The following is a 24,512-nucleotide window of genomic DNA, read 5'->3' on the forward strand; positions in this document are numbered from 1 at the left end:
CCCCCCCCCCCCAACCCTCCACTTCCATCCCGCTTCTCCCCGCCCAGGTGCCCCGCCGCCCGGCTCCGGAGTACGCCGGTCCCCCCCGGCCGAGGATGCCACCCGCCGCCGGTCGCTCCGGTTCATCTGTTGCTGCCTGACCGCGCCGCCAGCCCGGTGCAGCCTCCGCCGATGGATGCTGCAGCCCCCGCGCCCTGCCCGCCCGCAGCCGCCCCGCTGCCTATTGTGCCGGGAACGACTCCGGAGCTCCGCGGCTGGTAAAAAAAAACAAACAAAAAAAACAAACAAAAAACAAACCAAAAACCGAAAACCAAACCAAAAACCAACCCCCCCCCCCCCCTCCCGTCTCGCCCGGGGCCGGAGAGGCGACCGATGAATATGCAGCATCCCCCCCGGCTCGTCTCTCCCGTTAGCCTCCCGTTTCCCGGCGCGGAGCCGGGCAGAGCCGCCTGCTAAGAGCTCCGCCGGACTTGGGGCTGCACCCCCGCCGCCTGCGCCCCGCCAGGACCCGGGCGCACGGAGCGGCTCCTCCTTCCCTTCTCCCGCTCCGTCCGAGCTTGGAGCCCTTCTTCGCACTCCTCTCCTTCCCGTGTTTTTGGGGGTTTTTGTTGTGGGTAGGGATTTTGGGGGGTATTTTTTTGTGTGTGTTTTTTTATTTTCTATATTTTTTCCTTTTTTTTTTTTTTTTTTCCCTTTTTTTGGGTGGAAGCCGCGACCGTAACTCCGGGGAGGGGGTTTTTGGGGCGGGAGAGGAGGGCAACGGCGGGGAAGGGGACCATGGAAGAAAAGCTTCAGGCGCATCAGGTGGAGATCGACCCGGATTTCGAGCCGCAGAGCCGGCCCCGGTCCTGCACTTGGCCTCTCCCCCACCCCGACTTCGCGGCGGAGGAGGAGGATGGGGGCGCGGCGGGAGGACCCCCGGCGCTGGCGGCCGGCGGCGGGGAGGGAGCCGAGAACGCGGCGGCCCCGGCGGAGCGCAGAACCGCCGCCGCCGCCTCCCTGCCGCCCCCCGGCGCGGACGTCGGGCAGCTCCGCAAGGCCAAGACCTCCCGGAGGAACGCCTGGGGCAACCTCTCCTACGCCGACCTCATCACCAAAGCCATCGAGAGCTCGCCGGAGAAGCGCCTCACCCTCTCGCAGATCTACGACTGGATGGTGCGATACGTCCCTTACTTTAAGGATAAAGGAGACAGTAACAGCTCCGCCGGATGGAAGGTACCTGGCACCCCCCCCCCCCCCACCCCCCTGCCCCGACCCCCAGTGCAACTTTCCCCCCCCTCCCCTCTCCTCTTCCCCCTGCTCGCAAAGACGCGCCGGAGCTGAGGTGCTTCCCCCGGGGCAGCCGGAGCTTGCCCCTGGCTGAGGGGATCCCCGCTGTCTTTATAGGTAGAGGGAGGGGGGCTCGGTCAAGTTTTGGGGGAGAGCCGGTGCCCCGCGGCGTTGCGCGTTAGGAGCGGGGCGATCTTGTCCCCGGGTCACCCGCTGGCTTGCGGCTGGGTGGCTCGGCAGAGCCGGAGCGCCGTGCCGCCATCCTCCCCGGGGAGGTGGGGACAGGGGGATGGCGCCAGGGAAGGTGGTCGCGGCCGGAGCGCCGGGGAATGGTGAATGACGACCCCTCCGCCGCATCCCTGCACATCCCAGCCCCCGGGCATCCCGGCGTTACCCCCGTCCCCGAGTGCCGGCGGCGTGCCCGGGAGGACACCCGGAGGGGGAGGGGGGGGGGGGGGGCTGTCCCCAAACAGGTGTCTCCGGGCTGGCTTTTATCCAGTTCTGGGGAAAAAGGCATACTTTTACCCAGTAAGTCTCCCCCGCCTCAGCCCCCGCCTTCCCCGGGGCCGCTTCCCCCTCCCGGGGGGTCACACAGAGACCACACACCCCCCCCATCCCCGGCTCCGCTCCGGGCTGGCACCGCCGGCTTGTTAGAAACCCCTGGGGCGGGGAGCCGCCCCCCATCTCCCTCGGTGTCGGCTGGAGCCGCGTCGAACCCACCATCCCGGTGCCGGGCGAGGGCACGGGGGGTGCCGGGGCGGGGCGGGGGGCACACCGGTCTCTCCGGCTGGCGCTGGGAAGGGGACACGTCGCCTGTGTCCAGATGGTGTCAGTAAAAAGGAGACGGTTTCTCTTAAGCCCTCCCCTAAGCCCTGTCACCTCCGATGTGATTAGTGTGTAACGAGGCTTCGGGGGGCTCTAACGCCAGCCCGAGGGCACGGCGCGGCGTGTCCCGGCTCCGGCGGAGGTGGCCGGACCTGGCCGGCCTGGGAGGGGTCCTCTTTGGTTGGAAACGGGGCTCTTTAGGGGCAGGGAGGCCAGAGTCTGTCTGTCTGTCTGTCTGTCTGGCACCTGTGGCGAGGCAGTGGGAGTTGGTGTTGCTCTGGACTGGGCATCCTCTGTGCTTTGCCCTGCTCGTGGTGGGTGAGAAGGGGGCAGCTGGTGTCCCCCCTGGTGTGGGGATTCACTGGGGGTGGGTGTCAGGGGCTGCAGGGGCAGCGTTAGTGTGGGGGCCACTGGCCCTAGGTGCGTGCTCGGGGAGAAGGGCCCCCCCCAAGACTTGTACCCATTGGGGACAGAGGGGGGGACATGCACTGATGGGGTCTGGGGACATGATGGGGAGCTGTGCCGAGGCTCTGGACTGGTGACTGGGAGGGTTGGGATGAGGAGGGAAAGGATTCCCGGACAGCCTTGTGTGTTAACGTGCATGGGGTACACGTGTGGTACCTGGGGACCCCCCCCAGCCAGATGTCACTGAGGGGCAGCCTGTGGAATGAGGGTGAAGGGACACTGTGAGCAAGTTTGTGTGCCCAGCCATGGCTGGGCAGGAGTGGGGAAGGGGGATGCTCGTGTCTCCCAGCAGCAAAGCCATTTAGCAAAACCCCTCCCTGGGTGGGACAGACCCCAGCTGGGAATGGTGGGGCCAGCAGACATCCTTGTCACAGGCAGGTGCTGGGGTTTGATCCACCCATGGCAGGGATGGGATGGACGAGCGACCCGTGTCCTCTCTGTGTGTGCCAGGGTGTGTGCAGGGGACAGTGGCAACGCGTGAGGGTGGCTGTGTGGGTGTACAGGGTAGCACAGGCTTCCCATCCCCTGTGCCAGCACCAGCTTTTGGCCCCTGGGTGAGGACAGGCTGTGGCAGTGGTGTTGCCTGCCTGCATCGCTTCTGGCAGAGGTGACCCTTGGCTGGAAAGCAGGAGTGGCCTTTCCCTGTGTCAGCTGTCACCCTGAGCTCCCTGGTGAGTCCCAGGGCCACCACAGGACCAACACCTCCAGGCAGAACCTCCACAGGAGCAACACGGGTGGTTCAACCCTGTCCCTCGCCCCCTCCCACCTTCCTGGGATCCCCTGTTCCCTGGGGTGGAAATGATCCCTGGCCTGTATCCCTGTACCAGCACTGCTTGGGCTGCACACAACAGAGCCCTGGCACCCACCGTGGGGTTTGGTGGCATTCCTGAGGGGGCTGCATCCCTGGGAGCTTTGTGGTGTGTTGGGGGGAGGACAGGCTTGGGGTCCAGCTGCTGTTGGGCACAAAAAAGCATTTGCAGGGATGCTTTCTTGGGTGGGCTTGCCTGGGTACGCCCTGGGATGGGCTGGGCTGCACATTCCCAGCCTGTCTCAGGGTCAGAGCGGTGCCACTGGCTCTTGCTGCTGAGACTGTGGGCAAGTGGCTCTGCTGCCAGGCTGTGCTGCTGCTGCCTGCTCCCCCCTGGCAGCTCCCCTTGCCCCCCATTTGGCATCATGGCTTAAGCATCCTAGCCCAGCGCTCGTCTGGTCGCAAGGCTGGTGGGAGGGATGAGGGCTGCCCAGAGAAAGTCCCTGGGCTGGGCAGGGTACCCTGGGGCCTGTCCTGATGCTGCCAGTGCCAACTCCCATCTGGGATGGATGGTGTGAGGGCTGACAGCAGCCCTGGGGCGAGTGGCAGCATGCAGAGACCCCCTCTGCTTGGTGGTCTTGTTGGACACCGGCACAGCAAGGGTTAAACCCGGGGTTGCCCCTGTGCACATCCCTCCCTGGGGCAGGCTGGCAGCTCCCAGTGCCATGGGAGCGCCCGGAGTGCTGGGCAGTCAATTCTGTAGTAACGAGCTGCTGGCGGCTTATTAAAGAGCCCCTGGAGACGCCGTGTCCCTCCTGCCACAGGCCTGGGAGAACCATGGTGGATTTAAAGCGTTTCATTACCCAGCACAGCGGTGCCAGAGGGGGGTCTGGGGTAATGGGCTGCTCCTTTAATTAGGTCCTTCACAGCCTCCCTGTTTCCCGGGGGAGTGGGCTGGCAGAGGTCTGGTCGCCCCATGGGTCGTGGGCACCACATGCACATGGGGCACTGGGCTACTGCTGGTCTGGCAGGACTTCTCCAACCCCCCTGCCCTGCAGATCCCCACCCTGCATCCAGCTGGCCATGGGGATGCTGCCCCTGTGCCTGGCCGTGGTGTCTGATGTGTGTCAGGGATACGTTCCCCAGGCTGGTTGGTTGTCTCTTGGAGGAGAAGGGATGGTGTGCTTTTGGGGTGCCTTTGGGGTCAGGCCTTTCTCCCTCCCCAACCTCCCCACCCCAAACCTCTGTGCTGCATTACATGGCTTTATCGTGAGGTAAACTGAGGCACAGCATCTCCACACCTCAGCCACGCTCAACATCAGGGCCAGCACAACCTCTCTGTCTCACGGGGACCCTGGGATGCTCCAGCTGCTGTCCCCCTGAGCTGTACCTCCCCCAGTGCTCCCCGTGCTGCAGTGGGCTGGGATGGTGCAGTGGGCTCGTGCAGCGGGAGCCGCCGCTGCTTCCCCATGCAGGGCAGCATCGCGCCCCTTGACTGACAGATCTGCTTAATTAGGGAGTTGTTATTTTATCAATTCCAAAGCGCTTGAAGTTTTCTGCTCCAGCTCACGCTCTCCACTTGTTAATGGGAAACCAACACCCTCCGTCAAAAAGGCAGCGGCACTGATGCATTTTAAAGGTTCCTGCTTGCTCCAGTTTGACATCCAAAATATAACAATCAAGCAATCAGCTGGTGGATGCCTGTTTGATGCAGCTCTGACAGCGCTGAAAACCTTAATTTCCCAGCCCTCCCCTACACCTCCTCCTCCTTTATATCACTGAGTCGGTGGTGTAGTGATGGGGGGGGGTCTGCTGGGTCCATGGAGCTGGGAGCGCTGTGTGCTCAGGGCTGGGGGATGCCATGCAGAGACCTGCCACCCCTTCTCCAAGCACAGGGCAGGGTGGAAATGAATTCAGGAGAAAGAAGGGTGGAAAGGGGTTTTGGATGGGTGTGGAGTCTGAGTGCTGCCCAAGGGTTTAGAGTGTAATGGGGTTGTTCACCTCCCTGCTGGGCATGGAGACCCCCAGGGATGGCCCCATTCCTGCTAGTGGGGGGAGCTCCACCCCACCAGGAGCTGTGCAGGCATGGCAAGAGCATCCTTTAGAGGAGCTGCTCCTGGCTCTGCGTGCTCTGTTGCTGATGCCACCCCCTGCCCAAGCCCTCTCATGGCGGGTCTCATGTATCTGCCTGGGACATTGCCCCATGGGGCTGCAGAGGCTCGAAACAAGTGGAGACGAGTGTCCCCTTGCAGAGGGTGGCACGAGTGCCATGAAGCAGTGAGTGGTGCCATGGGGGGTGGCAGAGTGGTGAAGGGGGGGGTGGGCTTATGGGGAGGTTGGGGTGACGTGGCTCTGGAGGTGACGTGGCTCTGGAGGTGACGTGGCTCTGGGGGTGACGTGGCTCTGGGGGTGACGTGTCTCCAGGAGCACACAGCGGGCTCGCTCCTGTCTGCACTGGGATGAGCAATGTGAGTCCCACCCAGCCTGGGGGGCTCGGTGGTGGGCACAGCCCGGGGGTACAGGGACAGGTATGGGGGCTGCCCGGTCAGGGCTGCAGTTGGGGTGGTTCTGGCTCGGCTCAGCTCACGTATCCCCATCCTCTCCATATATGGAGATTTTTCCAGCAGCATGGAGAGCCTGATGCTCCCCGGGGAGCTGCCCGTGGCTGGGAGCAGAGGGGCAGGGAGAGCCCGGCTGTCCCAGGGGCTGAGTGGGACTTTGCCTGGGGAAACCCTTCTGCTTCCTCCCAGCAAGAAGCTGCCCCAGCTCTCCCATCCCCACGGGCATGATGCCCTGGGCATCCTCCCAACGAGAGGGGACCCCTCAACCCTTTCCCATGGAACAGGTGGGGTCTCTCCAGGATCCAGGGCTGGGGTACCTGCCCCTTCAGCATCACAGACATGGATTAGGGGACTCCTTGCCTTCATACAGCAATGGAGGAACCCACTCGTTCCCCCCTGAGCTGCTGTGATACGCTCTGGTGCTGCTGGCGGCACGGCCATGAGGGATCCCCCAGGCTCCTCTCCTCCTTCCTGCCTCATTTTTCTCTATCCTTTTGGAGGTTTTCATCTTCCTTCTAATTTTTTTTCCCCCCCCTCCTTTCCTCTGGAATCTCTTTTCATGCAGCGCTAACTGCTGAAGTAACACAAACCTGCTAAATGGTCTGGCTTTATGATAGCATAAAAATGATACTACAGCAGTGAGTGGGGCTTTATTAAACCCAAGGGAAAGGCTCCAAATGAACAGCTTGCTCTGCTCTTAGCTTCCCCCCCCCCCACGCTCCCCCCCTTTATTTTTAATAACCGCTGGAATATAAACTACAGTTAAGATCCTGCGGACTAGAAAAGTGCTCTGCAGCCCCGTGTTCTCTCCGTCCATCCCCAACGCCTGGGTCCCTGTGGGAGTAAGCTGGAGCTCCTTGGCCTGGTTTCCCTTCCCAGTGGGGTCCTCACCAGGATGCTGCCAGTGGTCTGAGGTCCCCTGGGCTTGGGGAGCAGGGTTAGACCCCTGTCACCACCGTGTCCTTGCAGAGGGAGCACGTGGGATGGGGATGGATTTCCCCTGCCTGCTGCTGGAGTGGGGTCCAGCCTCAGGTTGTCCCCACCATCCCCAGGGTTCACCCCAAGCAGGGTCCACCCCCAGCTCCGCTGCTGTTGTGCCCTTGAGTGTCCTGTGGCGATGCTCTGGAGCTGGGTAGGGGGTCTCCCCCTTGCCTTGCCACCCCACTGCACCCTGGCCCTCCGTGTAGGGAAGCAGCTGCCTCCCCCCCACCCCCGTGCCCTCCCACACCCACCAGCGGTGGGCTCGGCTCTCCCTACCCCCATTACTTCTAATTAGCCCGACACATCCCATCGGCTTCTCTCTCCTGCTGAAGGTGCCTGATTAGTGCTGAGGTGAAAGGCACTTTGGGTTACGGAAGGACACGGGGAGAGGCTCGCCTGTCTGCCGCTGAAGCTCGTTTTGGACAGCATCTGTTCTTTATTATGTGGTGCCTTGGCCGGGCGCCAGCCAGGAGAACTGAAAGCCCCAGCACAAAGCTGGCTTTCACCCGCTGCAGGGAGGAGGAGGAGGCAGCAGCCGGTGCTGGGAAAGAGCGTGGGGACCCCCAAAGCAGGCGGGTCCCTTCCCTCCCTGCAAGGATGCTCCAGCATCCCAGAACATCCTGAGCTGTTGGCTGTTACTGTTAGCTGGGGAGTTGAGGGGGGGTCCAGCCTACCCCAGGACTGCTGGCTGTCCTGTGGGCTGGGGGCAGCGGGGGATGTGGCTCCCAGGTGATTAGCAGCAGGATGGGGTGATGTTGGGGTCTGCAATACCAGTGCCTGATTTTTCTGGAGGGGCCTGATCCTTCCCTTCCCCAGCACCCCAGTGCCAGGGTAGGAGTGGTCGTGACTGTGCCAGGCTCCCAGGCTTCGCTGCCCACTGGCCCCTGGGCATGTGTACTAGGGGTGATAACCACCCCTGCCACCTCCACCGCCTTGTTCCCACCAAGCCAAGGATGCAGCAGGGATACAGCCCTGCTCCCTCTTCTGTCCCCAGGAAAATGAGGTTTCCCAGCCAGCCCCAGGTGCTGGCAACGAGCACACACAGGAGGATGCCAGGATGGGCACATTGGCCTCAGCTCTGCTGCCTGGTCTCCCTGGTGCATTCAAACCCTGGCCTGTGCCTGCCCGTGGGGCTGTGCAGAGCACAGAGAGCTGTGGGCAGTGATGCCACAGGGCATCCACCTCCCATCCATGCACGTCTGAGTTTGCACGCCTTCCCTTGCACGCCCATGTGAGTGCATGTAGGGTGCAGGGTGTGCACGTGCGCTGGGCTGGCCACGTGCGCTCCCACGTGCACTTCACACCCCCACGCTGCAACCAGACGTGCAAAGGGGCCGTGGATGCGCCTTGGGTTGATTGGTGCAGCCACACTGCCCTCCTGAGAGCATGGGCTGGGGGCAGCATCCCCCCTGCCCCAGGGGATGGGGGGCACAGCGTGGCCTTGCTGTGAGAAGGGTACCACAGGGGCTGGCTGCTTCTGAAGGCTCAGCCATGGCTTGGCAGGCGGTTGGGAGCTGGAGCTGGGGCTGTGAGCAGCCACCTTTGATTTGCTGGGAAGGGGGTGGAGGGGGTGGGGGGGCTAAAAAAAAAGCAAAAAGCAAAACCAAAACCCAAAAAAACAAAGAAAAAAAAAAAAAAGCCAACCCCAAGAGGGAGAAGAAAGGCGAGGGTTGTTTGGAGCTGCCTGCCACCTGGCTGGGTGCCAGCCTGGGGACGCTCCGGAGCAGACATGCCAAGCTGTAATTGCAGACAGGCTGCCACCCTGGAGGATGCGTCCCCTTGCCCATGGCCCCACGGTTGGGCAGCCTGGCGCTGCCAGACACCCTCGCCCTCCCCGGGGCAGCCTTTGTGTCTCCCAGGGAGTCTGGCTCCTCTCCTGTGGGATTGGGAGGAGGCTGCAGCAGGGGCCAGCCCTGGGCTATGGAGGAGACGGGCGTTCGCGGGGCTGCGCCAGCTCCTACCCAGCCTGGGCACTGCCAAGGTCCCTGAGGGATGGTGCTGGGGGTGGGTGCTGCGTACCAGGGTGCTGGATCCTGCTCAGAGCCTGGTGGGAAAGCCTAGGGATGCTGTGAGTGGCGGCACCGCAGTCCCCAAGCACTTTCCAGCCGTGGCTCCATGTGCTGGTGGCTGTGCTGCCCTGGGGACTGCTGGCATCTCCTCCAGCAGCCAGGGATGGCAGGGCATGTTAGGATGGTGGGATGCAGGTTTGGCCCTCCAAGGGCTGCTGGGCATCCCTGTGGTGGAGGGCCCATGCCAAGGACTGCGTGGCCACTTTAGCCCCAGCTCTTGGCAGCTGGGGAGCCCAAAAGTCTGGTTTGGGGTTTGGTTTTGTTTTTCTCCATAGAACATATTGCAAAGCGCCAGGAGGGCCTGGGTGCCCAATGCTCTTGGGGGGCTGCTTTGCCACCCTGAGGTAGACTGTCACTGGCTGTGTGGGACCCAGGCAGTGCCAAGCTGGGGAGCACAGGGATGGATGAGCCTGGCACCTGCTCCCCAACCCTCTGCCCAGACTATGCAAAGCCAAAGTGGAGCAGAAACACTCCCCAGCACGTCAGGTTTGGACCTGTAATAGCTGTAATTAATCTTTCGCCCCCCCTCCCCATCATCCTCCCCCAGGAGCTCAGTGGCTGGGAGCCGGCAGGAACGAAGCCCTGGGGCGCTCCTGAGCAGGAGCAGCGTGTCCGTCCCCCTGTCCCCAAATGCCCTCTCGCCCTGGTTCGTGGCGTCAGCAGTTTGCCAGACAGCTGGGAACTCCCCGCACGGCTGAGATGTCTTTTGTCCTCGGCCGTCGCATGGCTGGGACCGCCAGCTGCAGGTGCTTCGCTGCTTCTCCCCCTTCCCGCTGCCGTGGTTCGGCATTTCCCTCTCCTTGGACGTAGCTGTTTACGGGGGAGCGCTGGGGTTTGGGGGGTTCAGGGGGATGTGAGGGGAGCTGAGAGCCGCTGACCATGGTTCCTGGCATGTCGCTGCTCACCCGGGCTCCTCGCTGGCCCCTGTGGCAGCGCATCGGCTGCTGGAGCCGATAAATCAGGGGGAATAGGCCGGCTGCGGCAGCGCTGAATTGTGGGGCCATTATCTGTAATGAGTTCAACAAGGATGGCACGGTGGGAGCCGTGGGGGTGAGAGCTGTGGGGGAGCCTTATTGGGATCATTCCTAGACTGTGACCCTGGCAAAGCCTGGGGAGGGGGGGGGGATGCAGCATCTCCGAGCCCAGCGGGGCATCAGCTCCGTGGCTGATGTTGCCGCCTGGCGCTTCGCTGCCCCGGCTGTGGGGAACGGTGCGATGGGCAGGGCTGCCCACCATCCCTCTGCCTGTGGGGATGGGGAGCAGAGCGGCCCTGGGGGGCTGTGTGGGTACCACCTGCCCCACACTGGTGTCTGTCAGTGTTGGTGGGAGTGGGCACTGCGCCAGTGTGTGCTGAGGGATTGTGAGCATCCCTGGAGCCTGCCCCGGGTGTGTGTGGCAGCAGGGGGGGTCGGGAATGCCCAGTGCAGCCTCTAAGGATGGGGAAGTGGGGAGATCAGGACCATGCTGCTGGGCTCCATGCTCAGAACAGTGCCTGGGAGCCCAGCTTGCTTGGGACCACGCTCAGCACCTCCTCCAGCAGCCATCCCGCTGGCTCCTTCCCCTGCAAGGCCCAGGGGCTGTGCAGCACATCCCAGGGCCAGCAGCAGCAGGGAGCAGGTTTAGGCAGGAGGGAGAAGAGCAGGTGCCCAGCAACCCTGTGCCAATGGGTTTGGGCAGTGGGGTGCCTGCTGTCCCCTCCTGCCTGCAGCTTGCCCAGCCAGCAGCCGGCCCTCACACCCTCCCTGCCGCGGGTGCAGCGTGCGTGCGGGGATGCAGGGAAGGAATTAACAAGCTTGTGGAGCGACAGGCTCATAAATTTTGGCTTCTTTTTCTTTTCTTTTCTTTTTTTTTTCTTTTTGAGACTGTCAAACCTCTGCCTGTCCCAGGGATGTAAGACAGCATTTTATTGCTGCCTGCTTTGATGGTTGTTCCCTTCTCCTCTGCGGCTGTGATTTATCTCTGCACTTTGCGCTGATTGGATTAGAAGTTTAAATGCTAAGGGTGCATAACAATATATTTTTCTTATTAATATTAAAAAATCATTATTGGATTTTTTATAGTTCTGTTTTGAATTGAATCCCCTTGCTTGATTTATTCTCTCTCCCAGAGTAGAATTTAATGCTAATAGGAACAATCATTGCTTTGTTTTGAATCTTTGACTGTTTGGAAAACTTTCTCTGCAAAGGGAAATTACAGCATTATTAAGAGTCCATTAAAAGAGGGTTTGCCCATTCCTGGCTATTACCTGCGAGCTGAAGAGAAAACAAAAAAGCAAAGACAAAGAGTCTCTTTTGCAGGGCCTTCTGCTTACACCCTTCCCTAGCCGTAATGCAATTATTGTGCCAATTATTATAATCAGCTCTATTCTATCACAGGTATTAATTGCAGGTCCTGGCTGTTGGGTTTCTTGTGGGATGCTGGGCGGTGAACGCGTGTGCATGTCGGCAGAGCATGACTTGTGCGTGGGGGAAAGGCAGGGGCTGGGCTGCCTGGGATGGGGTGTGATGTGATGGGGGCTGTAGGACTGCTCTGCTACCCACTGGATTTGGTGCCTTTAAGACAAACACCAGAAGCGTGATGGTAGCTCCCAGCTGATGCCTTTTGCGGCAGGTCCCTGGACTGGGGGAACCAGGCTGTGGGATGGAGGATGCTGGGTTTCCTCCCTGTGATGCCCTTCGTTCTGGTGCAGAGGCTGAGCAGTACCTCTGCCCACGCACAGGGACCAGTCATCACCCACCCAGTGCCGTGCTGGCCCCGCATCCCACCTCATCTTTGCAGTCATCCCCAGCATCCCTCACTTTCCAGCAGCTGCCCGCAGGGCTCCGGCGCACAGCGGGACTGGGCACCTGCCCCGTGGGCAGCCCTGGAGAGCAGGGGCAGGCAGACAGATGGGGATGGGGCAAGGGCTGGGGGGGCATGATGCCAGGCAGCTTGAGACGTGCCCAGGCTCCACGCACGGTGCTGGGACGGGCGCAAACACAGCGGGGAGCTGTGCCAGGCTTGGCACGCAGCCGGCATGGTTGGCAGGGGGAGCGCAGCCTGTCCGGGCAGGGCTGGGGCACGCCTGGTCAGCCACGGCCCCGGGGAGCGGCAAGGAGGAGTGGGGAGGCTGGGGTGTGGGTTGGCTGCTGGGGTGTGGGGCGGCTGCTGGGGTGTGGGGTGGCTGCTGGGTGTAGGTGGGAGTAGCAGGAATGTCAGCCCGAGGCACACAGGGTCCCGAGTCGGTATGCAGCTCCCTGCAGCCCCTCACCCTGCACCCCAAAACCTGCACCCTGCACCCCCCAATCTAATACCCAGACACTGCACACCCTGTACCTTACACCCTGCACCCCCAAACCCTGTATTGCCCAGACTCCCACCCAGACACTGCTTATTGCAAGCCCATACCCACCCCTGCTGTGTACCCTGTACCTGTAACCCCCCCTGTGCACCCCACACCCTGAACTCGCCCACCCAGAACCCCCACTGTGATTGCTGGACACCCCATACCCCACTGCCCTCCTACCCCCTCCCAGCCCACTCTATACCTGGAGCTCTCCTACCCACCGTGTCCTCCCTGCTACCCTGGGCATGAAGGAGGTGCAGGCTGGGCGGCTGCGGGCAGGAGGGTGTCCTCACACCACAGGCTTGGCTCTGCCCACAGCTGCTGGCCCCCTGCCCTCTGCCCCACACATCACATCCTCAGTGAGACCTGCACCATGGCATCATGCCTGGGGCACCACCGCCTGCCCTCGGGTGGGATTCCCAGTTGGCTTAGTGCACCCAGGGCATTGGGATGCTCCATCTTCCGGGGCCACTGCACGTGGGTGACAATGTCTGTCAGCCCCAGTGAGCTAGGCTCTGCCTGCCTGACCTCTCTGTGCCCTGTGGGTTATGGGGTATGGCCGCAGAGCATGTGCCCCCTCACCCCATGGCACACCAGCAGTTGGCCTGTGTGTTGCCACGGGTCTGGGGGGGTGTGCTGACAACCCTTGGGGACCACCCTCTGCTGTGAGGGGCTGGGGGTCCTGGCACAACCTCTGTGTCCTTGCCCATGCCGGTGGGCTGGGTGTTGGGGGTTAGCGCTCTGGCTTACCCAGCCTTCCCACCGCGCTCTGCCAAGCCTGCGGAACTGCTCTGTGCTGACAGCAGCGTGGCAAACACAGGCAGCCCGCAGAGCCAGGAGAAAATGCCAGCTGGGTGTGTCAGACACCAGGCTGGGGGGCTAACCCAGCCATGCTGTGGGGTCTGGCTCACCCCGGGGATGGGGCGAGGAGGTGACCCCCCCTCAGGCCCCTCTGGAGCGGCAGGACGGCCCCTTCCTTGTGCCCTATGCTGGGAGATGCTTGCTCAGAGGTGGTCGAGCCGCCTCCCCGCTGCCACCGGCACAGCACCGCGGGGCACGTGTGTGTCCCCCTTGCCCCAGCTGGTGGCTGGCACCGGGCATGGGTACCAGCACAGCATCCCTGGCTCCATCAGCGTGTCCTCAGGTGTCCTCCCACATGCCGGGACCATCTGGCCGAGGTTTCCCCCGCCCCATTCACAGCCAGGCAGCGCTGGGATCCCGGCGGTGGGATCCGCTCACCCTCCCTGTGTATTTTTTGGCTGACCCCCTCTTGTTTTTCCTCCATCCCAGAGCCTGAGCACGCCAGCCAAGGAGCGGCTGTAGGGGAGGCTGCCTGCCAGACCCCCGAGCCAGCTGCGAGGCTGGAGGGTTTATGGCTGAGGCAGCCCCATGTTGGGCTCACAGCGGTGGCTGTGGGTTTGGAGGAGGGGGCCTGGTGTAGGGGGATGTGGGGGTACCCCTGGGATGCACGGCGAGGTCCTGGCAGGCACCTCTGGGCCTGTCCTGACATGGCTCCATGCCTGCGTGGGGCTTGGAGGATGGGGGAGAGCCCATCACTGGGATGGAGGAGTGAGATGGGGACAGGTGGGGCTGTGGGGAGTCTGGGGTGCAGTACTGGGAGATCTGGGGTACAGAGGGACTATGCAGTGTGGGGTGCAGGGCTGGGCAGTGTGGGGTGTTGTGACTGCTGTGTGGCAGCAAGAGGAGACATGGAGTGGGCAGTTCTGGCAGTGGCCTGGCTCCCCAAAGCTCCCAGTTTAACCAGCAAGGTACCCAGCTGTGGGGGTCCAGAGCAGGGCCCCCCTCAGACAAGAACTGCTCAGCTGGCCCAGGGTCCCTTCCTGCCTCTCTGGGGCACCCCCATGGTGGCACAGCCCCAAGGGATGGGGCCAGTGATGGCCTCAGTCCCTGGGACCCCTCTCCCTGCCCCCTCAGCACAAATCCTGCTCCTGCCTGTGGAGAGCGAGCAGAACTGGGGGGGCTCCTGTAATTATCATCCTGCTCTGAATAATTCATGGCAGCATTACTCCAACAAAGCCCCTCCCTCCCCCAGCTTTGGGGGTGCCATAAAGGGGGTGAGAGGGGCAGGCTGAGTTGGGGCAGTGGGGTGGGACAGAGGGGTGTCACCTGCCACCCACTGCCAGCGTTGGGAGGTGACACTGGCAGGGGATAGAGGTGTGGGTGGCACGCATGGGTACCCGTTGCCATCCTCCCTGCCGCTCCCCACGCTCTGTGCCTCAGTTTCCTCCATGTCACAGTGCCAGGGATGCTGGGGTGAGCCTGGCTTCAGACACCCCATCTTTTAGCAGGGGAGATGTCTCTGTTAACAGCACCCTGATCCCTCCAGCCATTTCTACAGGGCTGGATTTACCCCCAGGGTGGTGGTGGTGGGGGGTGTCTAAACCCCATCCAACCAGGGTCTGGCTGCAGGGCCAAAGGCCCCTGGCCCCCAGCACCTGCACTGCTGGGAGCAGCGAGGGGTTAAACGCACTGAAGCCGGTGTGAAACTTTTGGCTGGGGAGCTGCAGGCAGAAAGTGCATTTGTAGCCGCAAGTGGCCGCCTTGAAGACGATCCAGATCTGTCTGGGAGCCGTCTGCTGCTAAAACCCTTTGATCCACTTACTTCTCTCTGGGGAGCTCCCTGCAGTTCTGGTGCTAATGCCCCCGTGGCGACAGGGGCTTAGCTGCCAGACGGATGCAGGAAAGACCCCCAGGAGCTCCCCCTCCCGCTGCCGTGGAGGAAAGCAGCCCCAAAAATGAGTGGGGCAAAACCAGGGGATTGGGGTTACAGGGGCGATGCCAACAGGCTTAATCCGGGGGATGCTGAGGGGTGCCTGGGGGTGGGAGCAGGTTTGGCTGTTCCCAGTGTGTGGCTGGAGATGGGAGGGATGGAGGGAGCGTTGCTGGGTGATTGCCATGATGTCAGGGTGCAGGGGTGGGGGTCTGGTGGTGCCAGCATGGGGGGGTAGCTGCGTGGCTGATGGCTCCCCAGCTCTGCAGATCTGTGGGCTTCCAGCCTGGCTGCCAGTGCTGAGCCACGTGCCAGGGTGGGTGTGGGGACAGGGTGGGTGTGGGGACGTACCACTGGCAGCCAGACCCAGTGGGATTTTGGGGGGTGACAAGGACCCGGCTCTGCTCGGGTGAGCGAGTCCTTTCTGCCTCTCCCCCCCCCTCTTCCCCGAGCCCTGGGTGCTGAGCACACCCTTCAAGGGCCAGGGAGGTGGGGTGGCATGTGTGGGGATGCCCTTAGGGATGCAGTTCCTATTGATCCCAACCCACAGCGTGGGTCTGTAGGGCAGGTTCAGCCTCATGCCCAGCTGCCCCTGTGCCTGGGATTTATCCTGATGCTTGTCTGTACCCATTCCCAGTATGCACAGCACTGGGACCCCTGTGCTGAGCTGGTGGGTGTGGGGATGGCTTTTAGGGTCAGCAAAGGTTTGGGGTGTGGGGAACAGGGTTTTGACTCAGCTGGGCAGTCTTTGCCTGGTTGAGGAGCTATTTTCCACAGAGGAAAAGCAAATTTGGGTCAGTCATCCCAGATATGGAACTGGCTGGAAGGGGGGGGGGGCAGGAGAGCAAGCAGTGCAGGGTAGCCAGGGTCTGTGGGGCTAAATGGTGTATGGCAGGTTTGGGGCAGGGGGGAGGGGGGTATTACTATGCCTTTACTGTGGGAGATGTTAGCAGGTGGGGAAGCTGAGCCACTCCAGGGTGCTGAGCCCCTTCCCCACACCCCCACCCTGATCCCCATTGCAGCAGCAGGGACAAAGGTCCTCGGGGGTCCCGGGGGGGGAGCAGTGCTGTTTGGTGTGGGGAGTGATGGGGCCAGTGTGGTGCTGAGCCCTGCCAGGGGACACCTTCCCAGGGCTGTGCACAGCATGTGGGCGAGGTATGGATGGGTCTGTTAACCACGGGGCTGTGCCCAGAGCAGGATGAGACCCTGGGCAGCAGAGCCACAGCATCCTCCTCCCTCCTGGGGGATGGTGCTGGGGTGGGTACTCGGTGCTGCCAGAGATGCCAGGCTGCCCTGCCAGCAGGACGGATGGCTTTGCCTCTGCTGCCAGCCCTGGCTTCACTCATGGGGAAGGAAAAAGCCAGCGAGCCATGGGAGAGGCCGGGGATAGTCACAGCCGGGTCTGGAGGGTGCACGGAGGGGCCGAAGCGGGGTTTGGATGGAGGTGTGAAGGGAGGCAAGCCGGGAGCGAACAAAAGCCTCATTGAGTGACAGCGCTTGGCCATCCCGCCGCCAGCGGAGCAGGAGCCCGGCCAGGAAAAACAGGGCCTGGAGCGGGGAGCACATCGTGTCCCTGGCTGGGGCCGCCGGGGCCCTCGGTACATTCTGTAGCGGAGGAAGCTGGCGCGGGGACGGGCTGGCTCGCCCGCCGCTGCCGCACAGCTGACCCCAGCGGGTTGGGGCCTTGTGGGGTGTGTGTGTGTGTGGGGGGGTGTGTGGGATTCCCCCCTGGGTGCTGCACCCTGCGGCTGCATCGCTCGCCGGGGTCAACCATCTGTGTCATGAGCTGCGCTGAGAACGGCCAGACACCCCCTCCCCACGTCCCAGCAGCTCGCAAGAAGGCGGGGGGGGGGGGGATGTCAGAGGCTCTTGGGTTCTGGGTCAGCGCCGGAGGAGGAGGAGGAGGAGGCGATGGGGCTGGGGGAGGGCTGGGACTGGCTCGCAGACAGGGAGCAGGCGCCGTGCCCAGGAATTCGAGGATGGTTTGCAGGCTGCGCTGCCCAGGCTGCAGCGTCTAATTCAATTACCGCTCAGTGTCACGAAGCCGGCAGCGCGTGGGAGCTGGGTGGGGGCCCTGTGGGGAGGGCGGCTGTCTGAAGGGCTGCCAGCTTCCCCCCCCCCCCCCAGCGCCCCCACCCCGGGGAAACAGCCCTGACAGCAGCGGGGGTGTCCCGTGTGCCCCCTGCAACCTCTTCTGGGAGGGCTGGAGTGCTGGGCATGGGGTCGTACCCATGTTGGCATGACCCCCACGGCCTGGGGACCCCATGGAGCTGCTGTGGGGTGTCACCCCCCGGTTAGGAGGTATCGAGGTGTGACCCTGGGGGCTCAGACCCCTCAGGGTAGGTGTTCAGGTGACAGGAACTGGGAGCAGCTGCCTGCCTGCAGTGACATGTGGCTTCCCGTTGCTTCCACACCTCCTGCCTGTGCCCCAGCATCCTCCATCCTCCTCCCTGGCACTGCACCCCAACCCTACTGTGGCCCCTTCCCCATCCCAGGAAGATCTTAAAACTGAGGACTGGGAAGGCTGTGGATGGGGTTCAACCCCCTGTGGCTGAGGCACAGGGCATTGCACCCCGTGATCCGGGGCTGATTGGTTCCTGGTGGTTTGGACACCAGTTCTTCCTTCCCTTTGGTGAAGATTTTGTGATCCCTCCTTGCTGACCCTGGACACCTTTTTGTGCTTTGTTTCCCAGTGGCTGATTCCTCCAACTGAGAGACAAGACCCCACTGGCAGAGTGGACCCAAGGAGGGTCCTGGGGTGCTGAGCTCAGCAGCTCACAGCATCACCATGGGGCAGGGCAGGTTTTCAGAGTCTGTCACTCCAGAGAAGCACTGAACAGCAGCCCCGAGGATGCTGCATGGCCTGACAGAGCAACCCCAGCCACCTCAGCGTCCCACTGGCAGGAGGGGCCCACCCAGCCCCTCACAGCACCCACAGCTCTGTGCAGAGTGGGCTGGGGTGGATCCAGCTCCTCCCTCCAGCGGCACCGGGACCGGCTGCTTGGGCAGGCTCTGGCTGATGTAATTTTTGCCATTACCAGTAAAAGTGCTCTGCCTCGGGTGGCAAACTCCTCTGAGATGGGCAGGAGCGGGGTTGTTATGTTCCTGTTGCTCTGCAGCATCCCAGAGGGGACCCTGCTCCCTTCCCAGGTGTGTCTGTCCCTGCGCCGGCTGCGTGCGGCTGCTGATTCATTTTCAGAGCGATGCTGGGGCAGGGGGAGGCTGCTGGGCATCCACCCCCCCATCCCCAGCAGCCTCCCCCCCACATCGTGAATCATGACCCCTGGTCCTGTTGGGTTTATATCTGGTCTGGAAGCATCCCTGCTCACTGCTTCAGCCAGTGTGCGTGCACGTGCAGCCCAGAGACCACAATGATGGGCTATGGCTGAGGCTTCCCTGCCACCCTGTGTGATGGAATAGGGCTTGAGGGGGTGGGGTGGGGGGGCACCCTGCCCAGGGTAATGGTGCATCCCTGGGGAGGGTGCCCAGCTGAGATTTACAGCTGGGGAAGTTTGGGGCACTGGGGGAAATGTTGGGGCATCCCTGGTGTTTCTGAGCCCTTGGAGGGAAAAGCAGAGATGGTGATTAATCCAAAGGCAACTCCAGGGTGCTGCTGGGGAGCAACACTCCCCCTCCCTGGGGTGGGAGCACTGCCAGGGCCCTGGCAGAGCACTGGAGAGGGCTGATGCTGGGGAGCTGCAGGCAGGGAGTGTGTCCCTGGGCATGGCAGTGGGGGGACAAGGAGGTGCCAGTGGTGGGGCTGTCACAGGCAGTGGGGCTGGGGGGCAGCAGTTCCTCTCTCTGATTGCCACCAGCCCTGCTCCAGGCAGGGTGGCAATGTCCCCAAGGGAAAAGCCTCCTCACCATCACCCCACTAGTGCCCTGGGGATGGTGGCAAGGAGGGGGCAGACCCCATTGCCCCCTCCCCCAGGACATGACCCATCCAGTACAGTGCAGGGACCCCCTTGCAGCAGCAGAAGGCAGATGATGCCGAGGTGTGTCGCTGCCCCCCCACCCCCCCCATCCCTCCCCCCCAGCTTCCCCACCCTCGCTTACCTGCGGGATGTCACCCGCCGTTTCCCTGGCAACAGCGATGGCATCCCGAACACCTCGGGCAGAGTTTCCCTGCCTCCCCAGCGATGTCATCTGCCGTTTCCCGGGTAACCCAGCATCCGGGAGCCGCTCTGGCAGGCAGGTAGAGGAGGATCTCAGCCCACCCACCGCCTTTCGCTGTGCCCAGCTGTTCACCACCCGAAAGCAGAGCACCGGTGGAAGGGCTGAGCCTGTGCAGTGGTGGCCCTGGCTGGCTGGGGGCTGAGTGCTGGTGACAGGCTGGGAGGCCCCAAGGTTCCTTTTTCCAGACCCAGGAATGGGAAGATAAGGCAAATGGCCTGGCAGCCCTGGGGAATCAGCCAGCCCTGCCCAAAACACAGTGAGCCCCATCTCTGCTCTCTGCTCCTGGGAGGTTCCTCATGGGTCTGGTGCTGGAGAGCCCAGTGAATGGGCAGGGTGAGAGGAGAAGCACAGCTTGGGGACGTGGCAGCCACCCAGTGTCCCATCCCATCCTTGCATAAAGGGCTGAGGATGGTGGCTGGGTGGTGGGGAGCCGGTGTTCTCACAGGGAGAAGAGCCAGGAGAGGCTGGGGACCATCTGGGTCAGCTGGTGAGTCCCTTTCCTGGTCGCCTTTGAGCTACTGGCCGTGGCAGGAGGTGGCAGGCACGTGACTGGTGTGGCATATTGAGCATCGTCCTGGCAATGCCCTTCATGCCATGACCCATTCTGGGGTGTGGGCCAGGTCCTGGCAGCTGGCATTGCCACCCCTGCTCTGTGAACTGCTTTGCTGCTTGTCCCCAACACCTTCACTCCATTCCAAGTGGAAAATCCCTTTACCCACCACTGCAGACCCCTGAGGCACCAGCAGCCTGTGTGAAACCTGCTGCCACAGGGACGAGCTCTGAGTGGGGGGAAGTCAGGACCCCCTCTGACATGACCACCTCAGGAGGGTGGCAGCTGAGGGTGCTTCCTCTGCCAGTGGACCCTGAGCCTGGGGGGTCCCCTGCTGATGCAGCGTCCCCAGCTGGCACCGAGGTGGGGATGGGGGGGCTGGTTTGGGATGAAATCAGGGCCTGTGGTGCTGAGGTTGCCAAGATTTCCCTGCAGATCCTGTGCTCTGCCCCATGTGCTGGGGCTGGGGGGAGGGTGAGCACAGGCAGAGGCTGTTGGGTAGGGTTTTTTGGGGGGGAACCCCAGCCATGGTGACCCCACCACAAGCTGCACCACAGTGTTCCTGCCTGTACCGAGGGGATCCACCCCCCTGCTGCATCCTCAAGGTAGGGGGATGTCCCAAGGGGGCTTCCCCCTTCCCAAACCCACCAGTGGGGCTGTGCTCCACACAGCAGCAGCCCCACAGCGTGCGAGCACGTTAGCTCAGCCCTTGCACGGACAAGCCCTGGTGCTGGTGTGGGGTGACACTGGGAGCCTGCAAGCCTCTCCAAGCCTTGCTCACCACGGTGGCAGGACCTGTGGGAACCCCAGCCACATGGAAAGGGCTCAACAGGCACCTGGAGGCTGCAGGGTGCCCGTGGGGAGCATCGGGGTGCAGGGGGGCTTTTCCCAGCCCTGCAATAAATGGCACAAGCCCCCCCCCCCAATGCAAGGGGGCATGGGAGGGGGGGGGAGCTTGGAAGCCCACCCACCTCAGGCAGGCAGCTGATGTGCATGGGGGAGGCCTCCCCTCCCCTCCTCCTGCTCCCCGCGGGGTGAGTAAGCGCAGGCTGGCGAGACCCCAGCACGAGGCGCTGCGGGGGCGGTTAAGGGGGGATGGGGGGGGGGGGGGGCTGTAATTAGCAGGTGCAAAGCAAGCTGCTGCCGGTGGGGTCAGCTGAGTCACCGCGCAGCCGGTGTGCGTGCCGGGGCGTGCGGGCGTGGGCAGCGTGGGGGCACGGGGATGGGGGGTGCTGGAGAGAGAGGAGGGGGCTGCAGAATGGAGCACGGGGGGGGGGGGGATGTGTGAGCATTGTGGGGAGGGGTGGGCTGTAGTTGATGGTGAAGGGGTGGGTGCACGCTGTGCCCTGTGTGTGTGTGATACCCTGCGTCAGGCTGGTGATGTCCTGGACAGGGCTGTGTGACCAGTCCAGCTCCTCCAGCCCTGGGCCATCACTGCTTTCTTAATGCCCTTGCTCCCCCTTCCAGGAGAATGGAGCTTTTTCCATCTCCCCTCCAAGAGCGTGTTTGCTTTGGGGTCCTGTCCAGCATCAGTTGGGGGCTGGGCACACCCCCAGAGCTCAGTGGCTGCCCCCACGGGACACTGCTATGGGTGCTCCTTGGGGCTGAGTGAGGCAGAGCAGGGACAGACTCCCCCATCTCTTCTCCCCCAGCACCCTCTCCTGCTCATGAGCCAGCCCCTCATCCTGTGTGCTGTGCCAGTGACACATAAGAGCATCCCCGTTGGGGAGACCCACAGGGTGCCATCGCCCCCCACCCCAGCCACCTCTGTGGGTCCTGCAAGCTGCAAGCAGGCAGCAGGACGTGATGCCTGGGGAGGGCTGGGCTGGCCCTGGGGCACGGCTGGGGCTCTGGGATGTGGCAGATGGCAGATGGTTATGGCAGAGTGACCCCCTCTGCCACAGCTCCCTCCGTGCCTTAGTTTCCCTTGGCTGCCAGCAGCCCCTGGCTGCGTGGGCAGGGGCAGCATCCATCCTTCCCGCAGCCCACCGAGCTGGCACTGCAGAAACACCCCCGGGGGCCCCGCGGTGACCTTGCTCTGCTTGCGTGACTTTGGCTCGCCGAGCGGCTGGGGGGCAGAGGGAAGGGGGGGGGGGGGGCTTCAAGATGTGATGAGCATGTCCTGCGGGATGCTCGGGGCAATGGGGCCCCGCTTGGCCCCCCTGGTGTCTCGCCGTCTCTCCCAACAGGGTCTGCGCGCTGGGGGGGACCCCGCGGGGCAGCCCCAGGCACAGACTGAGGCTTCTCAGCTGCCTGAGCGACATGAAAGGCGCGTTGGGCTCAGCCCTGCTGGGAGCTGCCGGGCTGACGCCTCTCGCCCCGGGGCCCGTGTGCTGCGGGAGCGCAGCGCGGGCGGGCAGCGCATCCCCCCGTCTGCACAGCCCCCCCTGTCTGCACAGCCCCCCTGCACAGCCCCTCTGCCTGCACAGCCCCTCTGCCTGCACAGCTCCCCCTGCACAGCTCCCCCTGCACAGCCCCCCTGCACAGCTCCCCCTGCACAGCCCCCCTGCACAACTCCCTGCCTGCACAGCCCCTCTGTCTGCACAGCCCCCCCTGCACAGCCCCCCCCCTGCCTGCACAGCACCCCTGTCTGCACAGGCCCTCTGCCTGCACAGCCCCCCTGCACAGCCCCCCCTGCCTGCACAGCCCCCCTGCACAGCCCCTCTGCCTGCACAGCCTCCCTGCCTGCACAGCCCCCCTGCACAGCCCCCCTGCTTGCACAGCCTCCCCTGCCTGCACAGCCCCCCTGCCTGCACAGCCTCCTTGCCTGCCTGGGATGAGCAGGCAGCAGTCCTCCTGCTGCTGTCACCATTCTCTGCCTGACCAGGGGGATGTGGCTGCTCTCCAGGACCTGTTCCAGGGCAGCCTCGTGTCCCCAGGTCCCTCTGGCACAGGGTACCACACGTGGTTGGTTGGTTGGTACCACATCCCAGGGTTGCCTTTCCCTGGATGGGGATGCAGCACACTGGTCAGGGCCCAGTGTCCTTGGGCTTGCCATCTCCTGCTGTGCTTCTGGCCAGGCAGGGACATGGTGACAGCCATGACAATGGCTCACACACAGCACTGCTCCTCCCATCCTCATCCCTGTGGGATGCTGGCTCCTGGCGTGGTGACCTGCCAGGCAGGTGACTGTGGGGGTCTCCACTTCCCATAGTGACCAGTTCCTGCCCATTCCAGGGACATGGGGCTTTGTGCCCTCCGTGTCCCATGAGCAGACACCCACAGAATGAAGGTGGAAGTGGAAAAGAGGGAGTTGTGTGGGTTTTGGCAGGTTTCTGTGCTGCACCACGGGCCGGCATGGGATGCTCTGGCTGAAGGGGCTGGTGTGGGGCCAGCTGGCACTGGTGGCAGAGACAGGGCTGGACCCAGCCCCAGCCAGCCCAGATGATGCTGGGGGATGCACCATCTCACAAGGCTGAATGGGGTGGGGTAGCTGCGTGCTGGGGTGTGGAGCAGTGTCCTGCAAGGGGACAGCAGCATGGGGACAGCAGGGACGGTGCTGACCCTGCTGGGACAGGCACAGGGGTGCTGTGGGCTGGACCAGGTGGGCCTGGCTCTGCTGTGGGCTGGAAACTGCTCATCATCTCCCAGGCATTTTGTAAATAGCTCTCCTTGCGACATTGCTGCGCTGTGCAGCAGGTCCCCATGGTGAACATTTTCTCCTCTCACCCCAAGGCATTGCGTCACCAAACCCTCCCCTGCCCCACCTTTGGGGCCAAAAACCTGCAGACTGGGACAAATACTTGTTTTCTTGAAGAAAGAAATCGGAATAAAACTGTTCCAGGAAGCATCTCTCAGCCAAGAGTGTGTGGTGGCAGGGATGCTGCTGCTGTCCTGGCAATTAGTCTGGTCCCCATCCAACTCGGGGCTGAGAGCCCCAGTGCTCCCCCCCCCCCGCCAGTTGAGCTCTCTAGGGGTGAAGGGGTGAAATCTCTGCAGGTATTTCAGAAGAAAAAGGTTTGTGCATGGCCAAAGCAGCCTCCTATCTCCAGGGGCTGCCCTGAAATGCAGCTCCAGGCATCTGCCCAGGCTCTGCTGCCTTTGCCAGGGAGTTTGCTGAGCAGGGGGAGCCCTTCCTGCTCCAGCAGCCAGCACAAACTGGGCTCCTGGATGGATATCTGGCACCACAGTGCGTCAGGGGGGGTTTGGCTTTGCTCTGTGGGCTCCTTGAACAGCCCATGGCCAGAGCTGGGGCTCACAGTGCACAGGGATTCACTGCACCTCTGAGGATGCCCGTGGGGCTGGTCCCCAGGGACAGTGTGGGGCCACGGGCAGGCGGGGAAGACCTGGAGCAGAGCAAGTCCTCAATGAGCATCTGTGCCCCAGTGCCTGGCCCCGTGCCCAGCTCTCTGTGCTTGCTTGGGAACAGCCCAGCTCTGACGTAGATCCCAGGCAGAGAAGCAGGGCTGCCTTGACCAAACAGGCTGGGGAGAGGATGGGACTGGATGCAAACACCCCAGGGTTTGGGGTTCCTGATGCTGTGTGGGTCAGCAGGGTGCTGCATGTGGTTGGCATGTTTGGGCAGGACAGTGGTACCAGAGGGGACGTGGCTGGGACTGGCGTGACCCAGAGGTGGGGTTTGGCAGCGCCCCATGGGGCAGCTGTCCCACAGGTGCCCAAGCATCACTGTGTAAAGGGGAATGGTGCAGCATGAGCCCCACTCCTTCCCTTGTCTTCCACCTGCAGGTTACAGGCAAGGAGGAGGAGGAGGAAGAGAAGGATGTTCTTTTCTCCCAGGAACATCCAGCTCTCCATGCCCAGTGGAGTTTGGACCCCTCATGGGGGGGGGGCTCAGCATCCTGCTTGGGGTGC

The 24,512-nt window shown here is 63.0% G+C and overlaps 1 protein-coding gene across 1 annotated transcript in view; it reads left to right on the forward strand.

Moving 5' to 3' along the window:
- Positions 1–777: 777 nt before the first annotated feature.
- Positions 778–24,512, forward strand: part of FOXO6 (forkhead box O6) — a gene marked incomplete at both ends in the record, with an annotated part of 34,451 nt that continues 10,716 nt past the window's right edge. The window contains one exon of the mRNA XM_084274439.1: positions 778–1,215. Coding sequence (XP_084130565.1) covers positions 778–1,215 — 438 coding nt within the window. The remainder of the gene's footprint in view (positions 1,216–24,512) is intronic.

The sequence above is a fragment of the Gallinula chloropus genome, assembly GCF_964237585.1.
Source record: "Gallinula chloropus genome assembly, chromosome: 22".
Classification (NCBI taxonomy): domain Eukaryota; kingdom Metazoa; phylum Chordata; class Aves; order Gruiformes; family Rallidae; genus Gallinula; species Gallinula chloropus.